This window comes from Leucoraja erinacea, chromosome 25, assembly GCF_028641065.1.
Source record: "Leucoraja erinacea ecotype New England chromosome 25, Leri_hhj_1, whole genome shotgun sequence".
Lineage (NCBI taxonomy): Eukaryota > Metazoa > Chordata > Chondrichthyes > Rajiformes > Rajidae > Leucoraja > Leucoraja erinaceus.
In genome coordinates this window covers 31,950,337-31,968,894 of record NC_073401.1, presented here as the reverse complement: position 1 = coordinate 31,968,894, position 18,558 = coordinate 31,950,337, and the positions used below count along the sequence as shown (strand labels likewise).

The 18,558-nt window shown below is 50.5% G+C and overlaps 1 protein-coding gene across 1 annotated transcript; it reads right to left on the bottom strand.

Moving 5' to 3' along the window:
• Positions 1 to 522: 522 nt before the first annotated feature.
• On the bottom strand, positions 523 to 13,708 carry LOC129709272 (serine/threonine-protein kinase ULK1-like). The gene is made up of 9 exons (XM_055655538.1): positions 13,212 to 13,708; positions 10,867 to 10,959; positions 10,727 to 10,768; positions 7,933 to 7,965; positions 4,907 to 5,053; positions 4,593 to 4,672; positions 2,399 to 2,600; positions 1,019 to 1,120; positions 523 to 585 (listed from the first exon to the last, which is right to left on the bottom strand). The coding sequence occupies exons 1-9, from the start codon at positions 13,299 to 13,301 to the stop codon at positions 523 to 525; spliced, it is 852 nt and encodes a 283-aa protein (XP_055511513.1). The 5' UTR covers positions 13,302 to 13,708.
• Between the last annotated feature and the right edge of the window lie 4,850 nt (positions 13,709 to 18,558).

Below are 18,558 nucleotides of genomic sequence, written 5' to 3'. Positions count from 1 at the left end.
AGACTGATGGAGTCGGATGTTCTCCTCTCGGGAAGACCTGCAGGCAGCACACAGACGAGTTGTCAGCAACACACCCATGAACTACTTACCCCCCCAACGCCACCCCGACCCATACCCCCCCTCCACTCAACCATCCCCTCCCACCCCTCCCCTCCCCACCATACCCCTATTCCCCCTCCTTACCTATTCCCACACCCCCCCTACCCCTACCATTGCGCCACTCCCTAAATCCTCTCCTCAATACTTCTTGACTGATGAAAGGCCAAAGCTACCAAGAGCCTTAGTTCGAACACCTTATATACCTGAGACCTCCACCTTCAAGGCACCAATGGGTACCACCTGTACTGCTAGATCCCTCCTTTGCTCTACACAACACTCCCCAGAGGGTCGAACATTCACTGTCCTAGCCCCGTGTTCGAAGTCCCAAAAGCCACACCATATAGCCTCTGGTCAGGAGACAATCTGTGGCCAGGGGCCGTGTCTAACACCCAGCCTCACAACATCAGGGAAGTGTCGTTGGACTTACTTTGGGATCAAGGTCTTGTTTTTCTCGTAGAATAGGCGGAGGTTCTGTGGACTGTTGGCCTGAGAGAGAATGGGAAACTTTCAATCATTCCACCGTCACCCAGAACCATCACAGCCCCTCAAACAACAGTTGCCCCAATGCCCCCCCTCACCAGCACCGGTGCTCTTTGGAGATACAGCGCAGAAACAGGCCCTTCAGCCCTCCTAGTCTGAACTGGCCGGCGATCCCCGCATACTAACACTATCTTACACACACACTAGGGACAATTTACACTTACACCGAGCTAATTAACCCACAAACCTGTACGTCTTTGGAGTGTGGGAGGAAACCAAAGATCTCGGAGAAAACCCACGCAAGTCACGGGGAGAACGTGCAAACAGCGCCCGTGGTCGGGAACGAACCCGTGTTTCTGGCGCTCGCTGTGAGGCAGCAACTTCACCGCCGTGATGTCATTGCGTTGAGGAGGGGCGCGCGGGCCACGGTGACACTTACCTGGAAGGGGGCTTTGCCAGTCAAGCACTGGTACACAATTGTCCCGATACTCCACAAGTCTGCCTTGGCATCATAGTTCTGGGACATGATCACCTCTGGTGCCTGGCGGAGACACACAGAGACACGAGGTCACAGTCCAACCAACAGCCAGACTCAACACCCCAACGACTCAGCTACAAGGACTCACGTGGAACATACAGACAGCACCTAGTGTGTCAGGAGGGATCGAAACCCGGGTCTCTTGGCCCGCTGTGAGGCAGCCAACTCTACCCGCTGTGCCACCGTAGCCAGCCCTAACGATAGACTTGGTGTGTAGGAAGGAACTGCAGATGCTGGTTTATACTTTGTGGAAACGTCACACTATCCATGTTCTCCACAGATGTGCCTGACACGCGGAGTTAATGGCAGCAGCATTGTGCTGTCTATCATCATAAGAACCAGCATCGTTTTTTGTATCAGGTCCGAACTCTACATGGAAATAGGCCAAGTTTCGGCCAAATCTCTGGAGCAACAGAGGTTGAGGGGGAGACCTGATAGTGGTTTATAAACATGATGCAGTGGTGTGTGCACGTGAGTTGTGTGTGTGTGTGTGTGCCGTGCAGCGTTTGTGTGGCACGTGGGTGGTGTAGTGTGTGTGGTGTGTGTGTTGTGAGTATGATTAAAGATGCGTGTGAAGACGTGCGTGAGGTGCACGTTGTGCGTGTGTGTGTGTGCAGTGTGTGTGTGTGTGCGCAAGTGAGTGGGTGTGTGTGGTGCAAGGTAGCGTGTGTGTATGTGTGTGCACGTGAGTGGTGTGTGTGTGCGTGCGTGTGTGTGCGTGTGTGTGCGGTGTGTGTGTGTGTGACGTGCAGCGTGCGTGAGTGTGTGTGAGCGCGGAAGCGGTGGCGTGTCGTGGTGTGCGTGTGTGTTGCACGTGTGTGCGCGTGCTGCGTTGCGGTGTGTGTGTGTGTGTGTGTGGCGGTGTGAGCTGTGGTGTGTGTGTGTGACCGTGTGTGTGTGCGGTGACCTGTTTTCGTGCCGTGCGTGGTGTGGTGTGGTTGTGTGCGCGTGTGGTGTGTGTGTGGTGGTGTGGTGTGGAAGCCGTGGGAAGTGTGGGTGGGAGGAAACCGGAGCAGCACTGAGAAGAAAACCCACGCAGGTCACGGGGAGACCACGTGCAAACTCACACAGGACAGCACCGTCCCTCAGGAGTCCCACCGGGTCTCTGGCGCCCCAACAGGCAGAAAGCATCCAACCGCTTGCGCCCCATCTGCACGTAGCCAGGATGGATCCTGAGGTCTAATGGCGCAGTGACTGCAGCCAGCTACTACCCGCAGCAGCCACCGTGCCGTACCCAACCTGCTGAATAGGGGGGATAATGATTTAGTACGGATGTACTACCAGAACCAGGCGGCCACGGCCGCGCAGCACGGCGAGAGCTGCCTGCCCCTCACCGCGGCCAGAGACCGACCGATTCTGATCCTGTGCCTCGGCGGTGCTGTCTGTGTGGAGTTTGCACGTTCTCCCCGTGACACGCATCGCAGGACACTCACCATGTACAATGGCGATCCGCACAATGTCGCCGCAAGCCAGATGCTTGCGACTGGAGGTAGAGGTGCAAACCCAAAGATCACAGCTGTCGATACACCAGCAGGCCGCTCTCAAGGTTAGAGGCCCACAGCCAGTCTGTCAGCTGGACAGCGCGGCCACCCCACAAGACCAGGCAACGCGTGGTCCAAACTCCCGTGGCCTAAATCCAGTCCGTCCCTGGAGCCACCCACTTGCGCTCAACCAGAGATACTGCACTGCACCCGCAACACACAACCGTCACCATGGCACCTCCATAAAGCCATGCCCCAAATCACAATAAGAGAGAAACAGAGTGCTGGGGTTAACCTCAACGAGGTCGGCCTCAAGTCAAAGGCAACCGTGGAGAAGAACATGGAATGGTGACGTTTCACAGAGGTATGTGAGGAGTAACTCAGCGGGTTAAGGGCATGCATCTGTGGAGAACATGGAATAGGTGACGTTTCACAGAGTGCTGGAGTAACTCAGCGGGTCAGGCAGCATCTCTGTAGAACATGGATAGGTGACGTTTCACAGAGTGCTGGAGTAACTCAGCGGGTCAGGCAGCATCTCTGGAGAACATGGATAGATGACGTTTCACAGAGTGCTGGAGTAACTATCATGCGGGTCAGGCGAGCATCTGTGGAGAAGCATGGATAGGTGGAAGTTTCACAGAGTGCTGCGAGTAACTCAGCGGTGCAGGCAGCATCTAGTGAGAGAACATGGATAGCCACTCAGAGTCCCCTTCACTAGAACACAAACAGACCATCAGCGCCCCCACCCACACCCACGCTGCCCTTTACCCAGACGCAGCAAGACTCCCTCATGTCACAGAGCCACGGAGGAAGCTCGGCCCCTTGGCCCGACTTGCCCACACCACCCAACATGTACTGTACTAGGTGGACAAACATGCTGGAGAAACTCAGCGGGTGAGGCAGCGTCTATGGAGCGAAGGAATAGGTGACGTTTCGGCATCTTGGTCGGCATGGGCAAGTAGGGCCGAAGGGCCTCTTGCTGTGCTGGATGACTGTGAGGTGGGTGGGTGGCAAGGCTACGGGGGGGATTGTTTTTCATGTGTGGCGGAGAGCTGATGGAAGTATATCCACTGACGAGAGGTGTAGATGGCAGGCACGTGCCTTCAGTAATTAGTCTGGGTGGGCAGTGGCTTTTAAAAATCTTGGAAACCGCGCATGCGCAGAATGTTCTCTCGACTTTTATCAAGCAATTGGTCCTATCTCTTAATAAAGTATTTACAAACATACAGCTGAAAGAAATGTCCTTCCCATATTATTTGTACACAAAACCCATTCTTCTCTCTGTGTTTCCTGTTGTACCAAGCTGTTTTAAATGTTCTCATCATTTTTGTTCCTTTGCGCTGTTGACGTTAACCATGTAACCATATAACAATTACAGCACGGAAACAGGCCATCTCGGCCCTACAAGTCCGTGCCGAACAATTTTTCTTTCCCCCCTTAGTCCCACCTGCCTGCACTCATACCATAACCCTCCATTCCCTTCTCATCCATATGCCTATCCAATTTATTTTTAAATTATACCAACGAACCTGCCTCCACCACTTCCACTGGAAGCTCATTCCACACCGCTACCACTCTCTGAGTAAAGAAGTTCCCCCTCATATTCCCCCTAATCTTCTGTCCCTTAATTCTGAAGTCATGTCCTCTTGTTTGAATCTTCCCTATTCTCAAAGGAAAAAGCTTGTCCACATCAACTCTGTCTATCCCTCTCATCATTTTAAAAACCTCTATCAAGTCCCCCCTTAACCTTCTGCGCTCCAAAGAATAAAGACCTAACTTATTCAACCTTTCTCTGTAACTTAGTTGTTGAAACCCAGGCAACATTCTAGTAAATCTCCTCTGTATCTCATTCTAGTAAATCTCCTCTCTCACGTTCTTTAAGTTCCGGCGTTGGTCCACCATGTTAAATTATTTTGTTTTTTTTCCCTCGTAAGTTTGCTTCGAGAAACTCTCCAGGTAGTCACTGTCCAGCTTTGAAAAACCCGCCAACAAACCTGCGCAGTCGGCTGGTGGCCATGTACAGCGAGCAGCGCAACTCATGCACGCGGTCCACGGTGTAAAGGCAGGATTTCAGCTGCTTTACGGACGGTTGCTACTGACGGCTTGAAGTAGCGTCACCGGCACGTGAGTAGCACATACGTCCACGTTTTAAATATACTGAGGATGAAAGGCACCAGAGAATTATGCCTCCCTCAGAGAACGATCTCTTGGGGAAGCGTAATTCTCCCACTTTACTATTTATGACCATTTTATATATGTTTTATGTATATAAAATAATGGCCATTTAATAATTTTAGTCAGGGTGGGCACTGCCTACCTTGCCTACCTTGACGGCACGTGCCTGGTAGATAGGGTAGACAGTCGCAGCCTTTAACCCCAGGATGGACAGTCTGGCTGGGATCACAAGAGTGGACTTACGTTGCAGGTAATCGGCTAGGTCTCCCCCGTTGCAATACTGAAAAACAAATCACAGCCGGTTCAGTGAGTGTACCCCAACATCACGAGACTCAACCCGTCAACGGGAGCAGAGAGACCCCCCCCCCGGTCCCAGACAATAGACAATAGGTGCAGGATTAGAGGCCATTCGGCCCTACGAGCCAGCACCGCCATTCAATGTGATCATGGCTGATCATCCCCAATCAGTACCCCATTCCTGCCTTCTCCCCATATCCCCTGACTCCGCTATTTTTAAGAGCCCCATCTAGCTCTCTCTTGAAAGTATCCAGAGAACAGGCCTCCACCGCCCTCTGAGGCAGAGAATTCCACAGACTCACCACTCTCTGTGAGAAAAAGTGTTTCCTCGTCTCCGTTCTAAGTGGCTTACCCCTTATTCTTAAACTGTAGCCCCCGGTTCTGGACTCCCCCAACATCGGGAACATGGTTCCTGCCTCTAGCGTGTCCAAGCCCTTAATAATCTTATATGTTTCAATGAGATCCCCTCTCATCCTTCTAAAGGTGACACCCAGAGAGGAGGTGGAATCTCGTAGACCCGCTGGCCAGCATGGCAGGCAGGGTGACAACAAACCCCACCCTCAGGAGCTTCACCCTGTGGAGCAGAAACGTACAGAATAGTGAAAGGCCTGGATAGAGTGGATGTGGAGAGGATGTTTCCACTAGTGGGAGAGTCTAGGACTAGAGGGCACAGCCTCAGAATTAAAAGACTTTCGATTAGGAAGGAGATGAGGAGGAATATAGAAACTTACAAAATTCTTAAGGGGTTGGACAGGCTAGATGCAGGAAGATTGTTCCCGATGTTGGGGAAGTCCAGGACAAGGGGTCACACCTTAAGGATAAGGGGGAAATCCTTTAAAACCGAGATGAGAAGACCTTTTTTCACACAGAGAGTGGTGAATCTCTGGAACTCTCTGCCACAGAGGGTAGTTGAGGCCAGTTCATTGGCTATATTTAAGAGGGAGTTAGATGTGGCCCTTGTGGCTAAAGGGGATCAGGGGGTATGGAGAGAAGGCATATGATACTGGGATACGGGATACTGAGTTGGATGATCAGCCATGATCATATTGAATGGCGGTGCAGGCTCAAAGGGCCGAATGGCCTACTCCTGCACCTAATTTCTATGTTTCTATGTTTCTATGAATTTCTTTAGCCAGAGGGTGGTGAATCTGTGGAATTATTTGCCACAGACGGCTGTGGAGGCCACAAGTCAGTGGATATTTTTAAGGCAGAGATAGATAGATTCTTGATGAGTGCGGGTGTCAGGGGTTATGGGGAGAAGGCAGGAGATTGGGGTTAGGAGGGAGAGATAGATCAGCCATGATTGAATGGTGGAGTAGACTTGATGGGCCGAATGGCCTAATTCTACCCCTATTCCTTATGACTTTATGACCTCGGCAGGGGAAGTGGAGGTCAGGGTGACATGTCCTCCATTTATTACTCGTGGAGGTCTGGAGAACATGGATAGGTGACGTTTCACAGAGTGCTGGAGTAACTCAGTGGGTCAGGCAGCATCTATGGAGAACATGGATAGGTGACGTTTCACAGAGTGCTGGAGTAACTCAGTGGGTCAGGCAGCATCTGTGGAGAACATGGATAGGTGACGTTTCACAGAGTGCTGGAGTAACTCAGTGGGTCAGGCAGCATCTGTGGAGAACATGGATAGGTGACGTTTCACAGAGTGCTGGAGTAACTCAGTGGGTCAGGCAGCATCTGTGGAGAACATGGATAGGTGACGTTTCACAGAGTGCTGGAGTAACTCAGCGGGTCAGGCAGCATCTGTGGAGAACATGGATAGGTGACGTTTCACAGAGTGCTGGAGTAACTCAGCGGGTCAGGCAGCATCTGTGGAGAACATGGATAGGTGATTCTTGGAATTTCTTAGGACCAGTCTGAAGAAGGGTCCCCAAACCCAAAACGTCACCTATCCATGTTCTCCACAGATGCTGCCTGACCCGCTGAGTTATGGTGCAGCAGCATCTATGGAGCTAAGGAAATAGGCAACATTTCGGGCCGAAACCCTTCTGGAAATAGGCAACGTTTCGGGCCGAAACCCTTCTGGGTTTCGGCCCGAAACGTTGCCTATTTCCTTAGCTCCATAGATGCTGCTGCACCCGCTGAGTTACTCCAGCACTCTGTGAAACGTCACCTATCCATGTTCTCCACAGATGCTGCCTGACCCGCTGAGTTACTCCAGCACTCTGTGAAACGTCACCTATCCATGTTCTCCACAGATGCTGCCTGACCCGCTGAGTTACTCCAGCACTCTGTGAAACGTCACCTATCCATGTTCTCCACAGATGCTGCCTGACCCGCTGAGTTACTCCAGCACTCTGTATCTTCTTTTGTAAACCAGCATCTGCAGTTTCTTGGTTCACATTAAGTACAGAGGTTGTGATGTCATGTTACACTTGGACAGGGCTGGGCACCAAACTGTGGGAAGGCTGTGTGAAGTTTTGGAGTTGGTGGGATTGAACTGTAAGGCAGGATTGGGTGGTTAGTTTATTCTGGAGTGTGGTAGGCTGTGAGGGAACCATGTAGGGTTTTATAAACCCATAATGGACACATACAAGGTGGAAGGCCACACATTTGTTTTCCCCCCAGGGTTGGGGAATCTAAAACCAGAGGACATGAGTTTAAGGTGAGAGGGGAAAGATTTAATTGGAATCTGAGGGGCAGCTTTTTCACACAGTGTGTGGAACGAGCTGCCGGAGGACGTAGTTGAGGCTGGGACTATCCCAACATTTAAGAAGCAGGTACATGGATAGGACAAGGTTTGGACGGAGAGGGATGGAATGCTGGCTTGTGGGACTGGTGTGAATGGGACATGTTAGTCGGCACGGACGAGTCGGGCCGAAGGGCCTGCTGTGTGGTGCAACTCACCTCCATCACCAGGTAGACGGAATTTGCCATTTCCTGTGAAAGACAGAGAAAGAGGTGCAGAGATTAGGAGGTGACATTGGATTAAATCCCTGCATAAGATGCCAGTTCCTGGGCCCCACACACTGGTGAAGACACCAGACACACTAGGAGCATCTAGCAGGCCCGTTACTTCCCACTCAGCCTGGTCAGAGAGTGCAGTCCCCCCCCCCCCCCCCCCCCCCCCCCCCCCCCCGACACCTGTCTCCACCCACCAGCCTGAAGAAGGTTCAACAGGACAGGTATAAAAAGATAAGACTCAACAAAATAGAGAGAGTACAGAGGAGATTTACTAGAATGTTGCCTGGGTTTCAGCAACTAAGTTACAGAGAAAGGTTGAACAAGTTAGGTCTTTATTCTTTGGAGCGCAGAAGGTTAAGGGGGGACTTGATAGAGGTTTTTAAAATGATGAGAGGGATAGACAGAGTTGACGTGGAAAAGCTTTTCCCACTGAGAGTAGGGAAGATTCAAACAAGGGGACATGACATGAGAATTAAGGGACAGAAGTTTAGGGGTAACATGAGGGGGAACTTCTTTACTCAGAGAGTGGTAGCTGTGTGGAATGAGCTTCCAGTGAAGGTGGTGGAGGCAGGTTCGTTTTTATCATTTAAAAATAAATTGGATAGGCATATGGATGGGAAGGGAATGGAGGGTTATGGTCTGAGCGCAGGTGTATGGGACTAGGGGAGATTGTGTGTTCGGCACGGACTAGAAGGGTCGAGATGGCCTGTTTCCGTGCTGTAATTGTTATATAGTTATATAGTTAAAATGCTGGAGTAACTCAGCGGGACAGGCAGCATCTCTAGGTGATGATACAGTATGAGACCCTTCTTCAGACTGAGATTCAGTCTGGTCTCGGCTTGAAACCCGACCCATTCCTTCTCTCCAGAGATGCTGCCTGTCCCGCTGAGTTACTCCAGCCTGCAGTTCCTTCCGACACCAATCTTCAAAGGTTACAATACACCACACCTTATACATTAACTTCTCAACATAGTTAAAACATTCTGCTGAATAACTTCAAATCTATATTACAAGATATGGGGGACTTAGGTTGTCAGAGTGACAGTGTGGAAACAGGCCCTTTGGCCCAACTTGCCCACACTGTCTCAGCTACACTAGTCAAAACATAAAATATCTTTTAATAATACAGTTTAAAAATATTGTTTAAATCACCAGCAATAATGAACAAGCAAGGCTGATTCAATGGTACACAAAAATGCTGGAGAAACTCAGCGGGTGCAGCAGCATCTATGGAGCGAAGGAAATAGGCAACGTTTCGGACCGAAACCCTTCTTCAGATTAAATGACTAGGCCGTTGAATCTTTAAACTAAACCAGGGAACACACACAAAGTTGATGACAACACCAATATCAGATTAAAACCATGAAATAATTTAATTAATTCATAACTTCTAGGAACAGAATTAGGCCATTCGGCCCATCAAGTCTACTCCGCCATTCAATCATGGCTGGTCTATCTCTCCCTCTCATCCCCATTCTCCTGCCTTCTCCCCGTAACCCCTGACTCCTGCACTAATCAAAAAAGCTGGTTCTGGTGAAATTTGAAACCTGACAAATGTTTCCCCACAGAGGCTGTCTCAGCACACTAAATATCCCATTTTCTGTTTTATTTCAGATTTACAGTTGCGGTGTGGCACGGTGGCGCAGCGGGTAGAGCTGCTGCCTCACAGCCCCAGAGACCCTGGTTCGATCCTGACGACGGGTGCCGTCTGTACGGAGTTTGCACGATCTCCCCGTGACCTGCGTGGGTTTTCTCCGGGCACTCCGGTTTCCCCCCACATTCCAAAGACGTGCGGGTTTGTAGGTTAATTGGCTTCGGTGAAATTGTAAATTGTCCCCTAGTGTGTGTAGGATGGTGCTAGTGCTGTTGGCACCAGTATGCACATATATGAGCAAAATACTGTGTATGGGATGTACCTTTGTTAGGTTCCCAAACATGAGCTCAACAAATGATATGTTAAAAATAGCACAGTCAGGGGATATGGGGAGAAGGCAGGAACAGGGTACAGATTGGGGATTGGATGGCAGTGCTGGCTCGAAGGGCCAAATGGCCTACTCCTGTACCTATTGTCTATTGTTATTTGTGTCCCCTTCGTGACCCCTGGCAAAGCCCCATACGACCCCCATAGGTGGTCACCACACCCAGGTTAACAACCACTGTGCTAGTGTGATCGCTGGCCGTCACAAACATAGAAACATGGAAATTAGGTGCAGCAGTAGGCCATTCGGCCCTTCGAGCCTGCACCGCCATTCAATATGATCATGGCTGATCATCCAACTCAGTATCCCGTACCTGCCTTCTCTCCATACCCCCTGATCCCCTTAGCCACAAGGGCCACATCTAACTCCCTCTTAAATATAGCCAATGAACTAACCTCAACTACCCTCTGTGGCAGAGAGTTCCAGAGATTCACCACTCTCTGTGTGTGAAAAAAGTTCCTCTCATCTCGGTTTTTAAAGGATTTCCCCCTTATCCTTAAGCTGTGACCCCTTGTCCTGGACTTCCCCAACATCGGGAACAATCTTCCTGCATCTAGCCTGTCCAACCCCTTAAGAATTTTGTAAGTTTCTATAAGATCCCCTCTCAATCTCCTAAATTCTAGAGAGTATAAACCAAGTCTATCCAGTCTTTCTTCATAAGACAGGACTCGATGGGCCGAAGGGCCTGCTTCTGCACTTATCCCGGAAAGTAAAATCTAAAGCCTCCAACCTTTCAACCAATGTAAACATGCGGTTACCTGGAAGTCATAGAGTGCCACAATATTATCGTGCTTCAGTTCCTGAAAAAATAGCAAATAATAACTCTTGTTGGTGAAACCACAGGTTTAAAACAAAGCCCCAACATCCCACAGATCCAAACCCTTGGCCACAACCTTACCTTCAATATCTTTATTTCCTTTCCCAGAAGGGTTTGAGATTTGATTAAGTTTTTCTTGTTAATACATTTAATGGCAACTTCACAGTCATGTTTCTGGAAAAAAAAAAACCCCAATTATATTTCATATACTTAGAGCCACAGAGCACGGAAACAAGCCCTTCGGCCCAACATGTCCATGCTAACCGACTCGCCCCATCTAAACTAGTCCCATTTGGCCCATATATCCCTCCTAACCTGTCCTATCCACATGTCTTTTAAATGTTGCGATCGTCCCAGCCTCAACTACCTCCTCCGTCCAGCAGCTCGTTCCGTGCACCCACCCACTGTGTGAAAACGTTGCCCCTCGGGTCCCTAATTAAATCCTCCCCCTCTCACCATAAACCTATGTCCTCTGGTTCTCGATTCCCCTACTCTGTATATTTATATAGCACGTTTTAAGTCAACTCGCATTGACACCAAAGTGCTTTACATAAAATAAATAATAAGTTCCATTACAAAACCATAGAAAAAAGGTTAAAAATAAATGAATAAAATGGACACAAGACATTATAGAGTTCAACACAAATGTCCCCCCACAGCAGAATCAAAACTTTCCACCGTGGGGAAAGGCACCAGTAAGTTAAGTCCTCTCCCTCTGGGTAAAAGGCTGTGCACTCAAAAGTATTTAATAGTCATATAGTCAAGAAAGAGTTTTATCAGAGACAATGACATTCTTGCTTGCTGCAGCACAACACAGTATGTAGACACAATACAGAACAGGAGATCAAAGTTCATTGTGTCTATATACCATAGACCATATATACACACAATAAATAAACAGATCAAGTGCAATAGGCTGTTATTGTTCAGAGTTTGTTTGATGTGTTTAATAGTCTGATGGCTGTGGGGAAGTAGCTGTTCCTGAACCTGGATGTTCCAGGTATCAAGCTCCTGTATAAGCGTGTATATCTATACACAATGATGACATTCTTCCTACATCTTTCTATTCACCCTGTCTATTCCCCTGGTGATCGTACACCTTCTGCAATATCTTAAAACAACATTATAATGTCTAGATGCAGGAAGATTGTTCCCGATGTTGGGGAAGTCCAGGACAAGGGGTCACAGCTTAAGGATAAGGGGGAAATCCTTTAAAACCGAGATGAGAAGAACTTTTTTCACACAGAGAGTGGTGAATCTCTGGAACTCTCTGCCACAGAGGGTAGTTGAGGCCAGTTCATTGGCTATATTTAAAAGGGAGTTAGATGTGGCCCTTGTGGCTAAAGGGATCAGAGGGTATGGAGAGAAGGCAGGTACAGGATACTGAGTTGGATGATCAGCCATGATCATATTGAATGGCGGTACAGGCTCGAAGGGCCGAATGGCCTACACCTGCACCTAATTTCTATGTTTCTATGTTTCTATAAATGTCTATTTAAGAAGGAACTGCAGATGCTGGAAAATCGAAGGTAGACAAAAAAGCTGGAGAAACTCAGCGGGTGCAGCAGGCAACATCTATGGAGCGAAGGAAATAGGCAACGTTTCGGGCTGAAACCCTTCTTCAGACGTTATAGACGTCACATTATAAATGTCTACTTTGGGAAATCACTGGTGAGTAATCACTGCTTGAGCTTCTATTTGCAAGAAAACATATTTCTGGCCAAATAAACAGTTTTCTAACATATTTTTCTTGCTTTTACACCATATTATATTAACATAACTAATTTTTCTAATATACCTGTCTGAAGAAGGGTCTCGACCCGAAACGTCACCCATTCCTTCTCTCCAGAGATGCTGCCTGACCCGCTGAGTTACTCCAGCACTCTGTGTCTTATATTCAGTGTAAAGCAGCACCTGCAGTTCCTTCCTGCACATATTAGATTCCTGGGTGTTTAGTGAAGCACCCTGACCTGACCTGGTTCTCTCGCTTGAATTTGTCAATGATAATTGGGATGTGTTGGAAGTGGGGATGAAGTTCCACCTCCAGCTCAAGTTCCATTTGCAATATTACTAGAGGACCAGGAAACCACGGGTAGACATGTCCCAACTTGTCTCACTGGGGGGGGGGGGGGGGGAGGGGGAGGGAGGGGGGAAGAGGGGGGGGGGAGAGGGAGAGAGGGAGAGGGGGGGGGGGGGGGGGGGGGGGGGGGGGGGGGGGGGGGGGGGGGGGGGGGGAGGGGGGGGGGGGGGGGGGGGGAGGAGGGGGGGGGAGGAGGGAAGGGGAGGGGGGAGGAGAGGGGGGGGGGGGGGGGGAGATGAGCGGGGGGGGCCGTCCTGCCCTGGTGCAGGGGCCGTCCTGCCCAGCCCCAGCCCCAGCCCCAGCCCCGCCATGCCGCAGTGCCAGCCCGTGCCCAGCCACTACCTACCTCGGTGCAGCGGCCTCTGAAGACGACGGCGAACGCCCCGTGTCCGATCAGATCCTTCCTGTTGAACTCGAACCTGCCCAGAGTCTCCATCCCCGGGCCCCGGCCTCAGCCTCGGCCTCGGCTCCCCCGGTCCCCGCTGCTGTGTCACGGGCGGCCGGTGCCGGTGTCGGGGCCGCTGCAGCTGCACTCGCCTCTCGCCATCACCCCGGGCCTGTGCGCCCGGCTCATGGTCCCCTCACACACGGCCCGGCTGCCATGGCCCAGCCGCCGGCTGCCACTGTGTGTGTGTGCGTGTATGTGGGACAGGGGGCCGCAGCCGCAGCGATCTCCCGGCGCTGGATACAGTAGCGACACAATAACGTTACAGTAGCGGACAGTTGCTACAATGTAGCCGCGCTCTAGCCCAGAGACACAGTGACCGGTCACAGCGGCTACACAAAGGATGCGGCTCTTGCTGCTGCTGCTGTCTGTCTGTCTCTCTCTGTCTCTCTCCCTGTTTGTTTATTTTCTATCTCCCTCCTCCCCTCTCTTCTCTCCTCCTCCCCCTTCTCTCTCTCTCTCTCTTTCTCTCTCTCTCTCTCTGCTGAAATCACGCAAGCGCCGAGTTTGTGCTGAGAAGCGTAAACTGCAGCTAATAACACAGACAGACAGACAGAGAAGACAGACAGAGAGAGAGACAGACAGACAGGCAGACAGACAGAGAGAGACAGACAGACAGACAGAGAGACAGAGAGAGAGAGACAGAGAGATGAGACAGACAGACAGAGAGAGAGAGAGAGACAGAGGGAGGCAGACAGACAGACAGAGACAGAGAGAGAGACAGAGAGAGACAGACAGACAGAGAGACAGAGAGAGAAAGAGATAGACACAGACACACACACAGACAGACAGACAGGGGGAGAAAGAGACAGACTGACAGACAGACAGACACACACACACGGACGGAGAATCATTTATTGATGTAGATTGCTGAATGTGTGGATACCAGCAGGCAGATGTGGCCCCACATGTGGCTGTCTAGACAAGGATGGGGTGTGCGAGGGGAACATACAGAGTGCCCACACTGTTATTCCTTGACACAATGTGTTTGTACAACTGTGCACGCCTTCAGGCACAGGCCCATGAAACATCTTTAAGAGTTATTGACCCATATGGCCAATGAAACGATGACTGCTAAATATAAACATGTGTTTACAAATTTCAAACACTCAGTAGGTCAGGCAGCATCTGTGGAGAGAGAAACCTTTAACCTTTTATCACTGGGGCGGCACGGTGGCGCAGTGGTAGAGTTGCTGCCTCACAGCGCCAGAGACCCGGGATCGATCCTGACCACAGGTGCTGTCTGTACGGAGTTTGCACGTTCTCCCCGTGACCGCGTGGGTTTTCTCCAGGGGCTCCAGTTTCCTCCCACACTCCAAAGACGTTTGTATGTGGGGGGGGTGGAGGAGAGGGGACACCGTTTCCAGTCACGTACCTCAGCGTAGATGCAACTTTTCCCCTAGTTGCATTTTCGCCTCGACCAATTTGGATTGGTGCGGCCTTTCCCGGACACGGCGCAGCGCTTGAGCAGCGGGCGCTGGGCCAGAAGGAATGCTCCGGACACTGGCCTGCTGACTTTAACATCGTGTAGCAGTGGTCTGTGGAGCTTCTAGCAGCGGGCTTGGAGTGGACTTTACCATCCTGGAGCCACGGGTCCCTTGTCGGGGATCGCCGGAGAAGAGCTCTGACAGCCGGCCTCCTTGGGGCCTGTAACATCGAGAAGCCCCGGTAAGTCTCCGGTAAGAAAGTGGCCATTTCGGGGGAACTACAAGCTGCCATCCCAATGTCGGAGCTTCGAGCCCGGCGAGAGGGCCTGTAGTGACCACTCCGGACAGTCACGGCCCCAAACACGGGTGGACAAAGGAGGGAGATTGGCTGAACCTATCACCTTCCATCACTGTGGGGGATGTTTATGTCACCTTCTATCCTTCTTTTAATTGTGTTGTGTTATTTTAATTGTATGGGCCTCACGGTGACTCAAATATCATTGTACCTTCATGTTGCAGGTGACAATAAATCTGAATCTGAACCTGTTCCTCTAGTTTGCTTGTCAGCCTTTTCGTAAGTGATAGGAGCAGAATGAGGCCATTCGGCCCATCAAGTCTACTCTGCCATTCAATCATGGCTGATCTATCTCTTCCTCCTAACCCCATTCTCCTGCCTTCTCCCCATAACCCCTGACACCCGCACTAATCAACAATCTATCTCTCTCTGCCTTAAAAATATTCAATTCAACTTTATTGTCATTGCACAGATACAAGTATGGGTACAACAAAATGCAGTTTAGAGTCAGTCCATAGTAATAGTGCAATATAGAAATAAAAATACAGAATAAGCAAACAATGTGGACGGAGAGACTGGACAAATCTATCGGCGGGACTCCGAGTTTTACGAGACCTCATCCTACTTGTACGAGACCTGAGGCTCCTGTACCGCCTCCCTGATGGGAGGAGGGCAAACAGTCCATGGTTGGGGTGGGAAGGGTCCTTGATGATCTTCCCGGCCCGTCTCAGACACCGTTTTCGGTGGAGGGCATCCATGGCAGGGAGTGGGGCACCGATGATGTGCTGCGCGGTTTTCACCACCCGTTGTAGTGCCTTCCTGTCCGCTATGGTGCAACTGCTGTACCATACCGTGAAGCAGGTGGTCAGGATGCTTTCGATGGTACAGCGGTAAAAGTTGGTCAGGATCTGGGGGGGACAGGTGGGCTTTCTTGAGCGTCCTCAGGAAGTAAAGGCGCTGCTGGTATTTGATCAGTTTGGAGGTATTGAGGGACCAGGACAGATCCTCCGAGATGTGTACCCCGAGGAATTTGTAGTTGGAGACGCGCTCCACCTCAGTCCCGTTTATATGGATGGGGGTATGTCTGTCCCCTCTGTTCTTCCTGAAGTCAACAATAATTTCCTTAGTCTTCTTGGAGTTGAGGACGAGGTTATTGTTGGCACACCAGGCTGCCAGGTGCTGGACCTCCTCCCTGTAGGCTGACTCATGGCCTCCACAGATTCATCTGGCTAAAGGAATGTCCTTTAATTCCGAGGCTGTGACCTCCAGTCCTAGACTCTCCCACTAGTGGAGACATCCTCTCCACATCCACTCTATCCGGGCCTTTCACTATTCGGTAAGTTTCAATGAGGTTCCCCCTCAACCTAGACTGGTCTTCACGTTATGCTGAAGATTAAGTTGGGCAGCACGGTGGTGCAGCGGGTAGAGCTGCTGCCTCACAGCGCCACAGACCCGGGTTCCATCCTGGCTACGGGTGCTGTCTGTACGGAGTTTGCACGCTCTCCCCGTGACCTGCATGGGTTTTCTCCGAGATCATCGGTTTCCTCCCACACCCCAAAGACGTACAGGTTTGTGGTGTAAGTGTAAATTGTCCCCTAGTGTGTGTGTAGGGTCGTGTTAGTGTGTGGGGATCGCTGGTGGGTGTGGACTCGGTGGGCCGAAGGGCCTGTTTTCGTGCTGTATCTCTAAACTAAACTAAAGTGAAGTCACATCTGATTTGTGTCGGAGCTGAGTTGTTGCTGAGCTCGGCAAATCCTGGCTGGTGTTTGCCCAGTACTGAGACTGTGTACACTGGCAGGTCACGGTGACCAGGAGCACTCTGGTGCAACAGTTCAGTCTAGTTTATTGTCCCGTGTACCGAGGTACAGTGAAAAGCTTCTGTTGCGTGCTATCCAGTCAACGGAAAGACAACACATGATTACAATCGAGCCGTCCACAGTGTACAGATACATGAAGGTACAAAAAGCTGGAGTAACTCAGCGGGACATGCAACGTCTCTGGAGAGAAGGAATGGGTGATGTTTCAGGTCAAGCCCTTCTTCAGACCCTTCTTGACCCGAAACGTCACCCATTCCTTCTCTCCAGAGATGCTGCCTGTCCCGCTGAGTTACTCCAGCATTTTGTGTCTTATCTTAAACCAGCATCTGCAGTTCCTTCCTACACACTCCATCATTGATGACCCCAATCCATACACGCATGAAGGCGCACACGCACATGTGCACACGCACACAACACATGCCCATATACACACAGACATACACACAAATACACATACATGACCCACACACACACGCACATCAAAAACATACACTCAACACACACACACACACACACGCACACAGAAACACACACACACACACACACAGAAACACACACACACACACCCACACACAGGACACACACACACACACACACACACACACACACACACACACACACACACAGAAACACACACACACACACACACACACACAGAAACACACACACACACCCACACACACACACACACACACCCACCCCCCATCACACAGCCACACACACACAGAAACACACACCACACACACAGAAACACACACACACACACACACACACACACACACACACACCCGCACACAGAAACACACACACAGAAACACACACCCACACACAGAAACACACACACAATTAAAGGACGTTCCTTTAGGAAGGAGATGAGGAGGAATTTCTTTAGCCAGAGGGTGGTGAATCTGTGGAATTCTTTGCCACACAGACGGCTGTGGAGGCCACAAGTCAGTGGATATTTTTAGGGCAGAGATAGATAGATTCTTGATTAGTGCGGGTGTCAGGGGTTATGGGGAGAAGGCAGGAGAATGGGGTTAGGACTGAGAGATAGATCAGCCATGATTGAATGGTGTAGTAGTCTTGATGGGCCGAATGGCCTAATGCTGCTTCTATCACTTCTGACCTAATGACCCTGGTGTGAGCTGCACACAGATACTGTGTCTGAGACCAGCAGTGTCGATGTCAGCAGTTTCTGTGCCAGAGTTTGTGTTTGTTGGCTGCCAGTCCTACTCAGCGTTATTTATTCTGCTGCAGTTACACCGGACCCCGGCCAGTGCTGTGTGCGTGGCCACAGCCGGAGTTAGCTGGACGTACAGCGTAGAGGCGCTGACCCTGCCTGCACCCTCCCTCCCTCCCCACGCATACAGGACCCCTTTCACTGTAAATAGATACGAGAAGCTGGAGTAACTCAGCGAGACAGGCAGCATAGAAAACATAGACAATAGGTGCAGGAGTAGAGGCCATTCGGCCCTTCGAGCCTGCACCGCCATTCAATATGATCATGGCTGATCATCCAACTCAGTATCCTGTACCTGCCTTCTCTCCATACCCTCTGATCCCCTTAGCCACAAGGGCCACATCTAACTCCCTCTTAAATATAGCCAATGAACTGGCCTCAACTACCCTCTGTGGCAGAGAGTTCCAGAGATTCACCACTCTCTGTGTGAAAAAAAAAGTTCTTCTCATCTCAGTTTTAAAGGATTTCC

Bases quoted from the DNA above. Each gene is read 5' to 3' on its own strand.
- LOC129709272 (XM_055655538.1), bottom strand. From the start codon at position 13,301: ATGGAGACTCTGGGCAGGTTCGAGTTCAACAGGAAGGATCTGATCGGA. The intron at 7,966-10,726 runs GTAACCGCATGT...TGTCTTTCACAG, and splicing joins TGGCACTCTATGACTTCCAG to GAAATGGCAAATTCCGTCTA. The intron at 4,673-4,906 runs GCCCACCCTGAC...TCCGTAAAGCAG, and splicing joins AGGTAGGCAAGGTAGGCAGT to CTGAAATCCTGCCTTTACAC.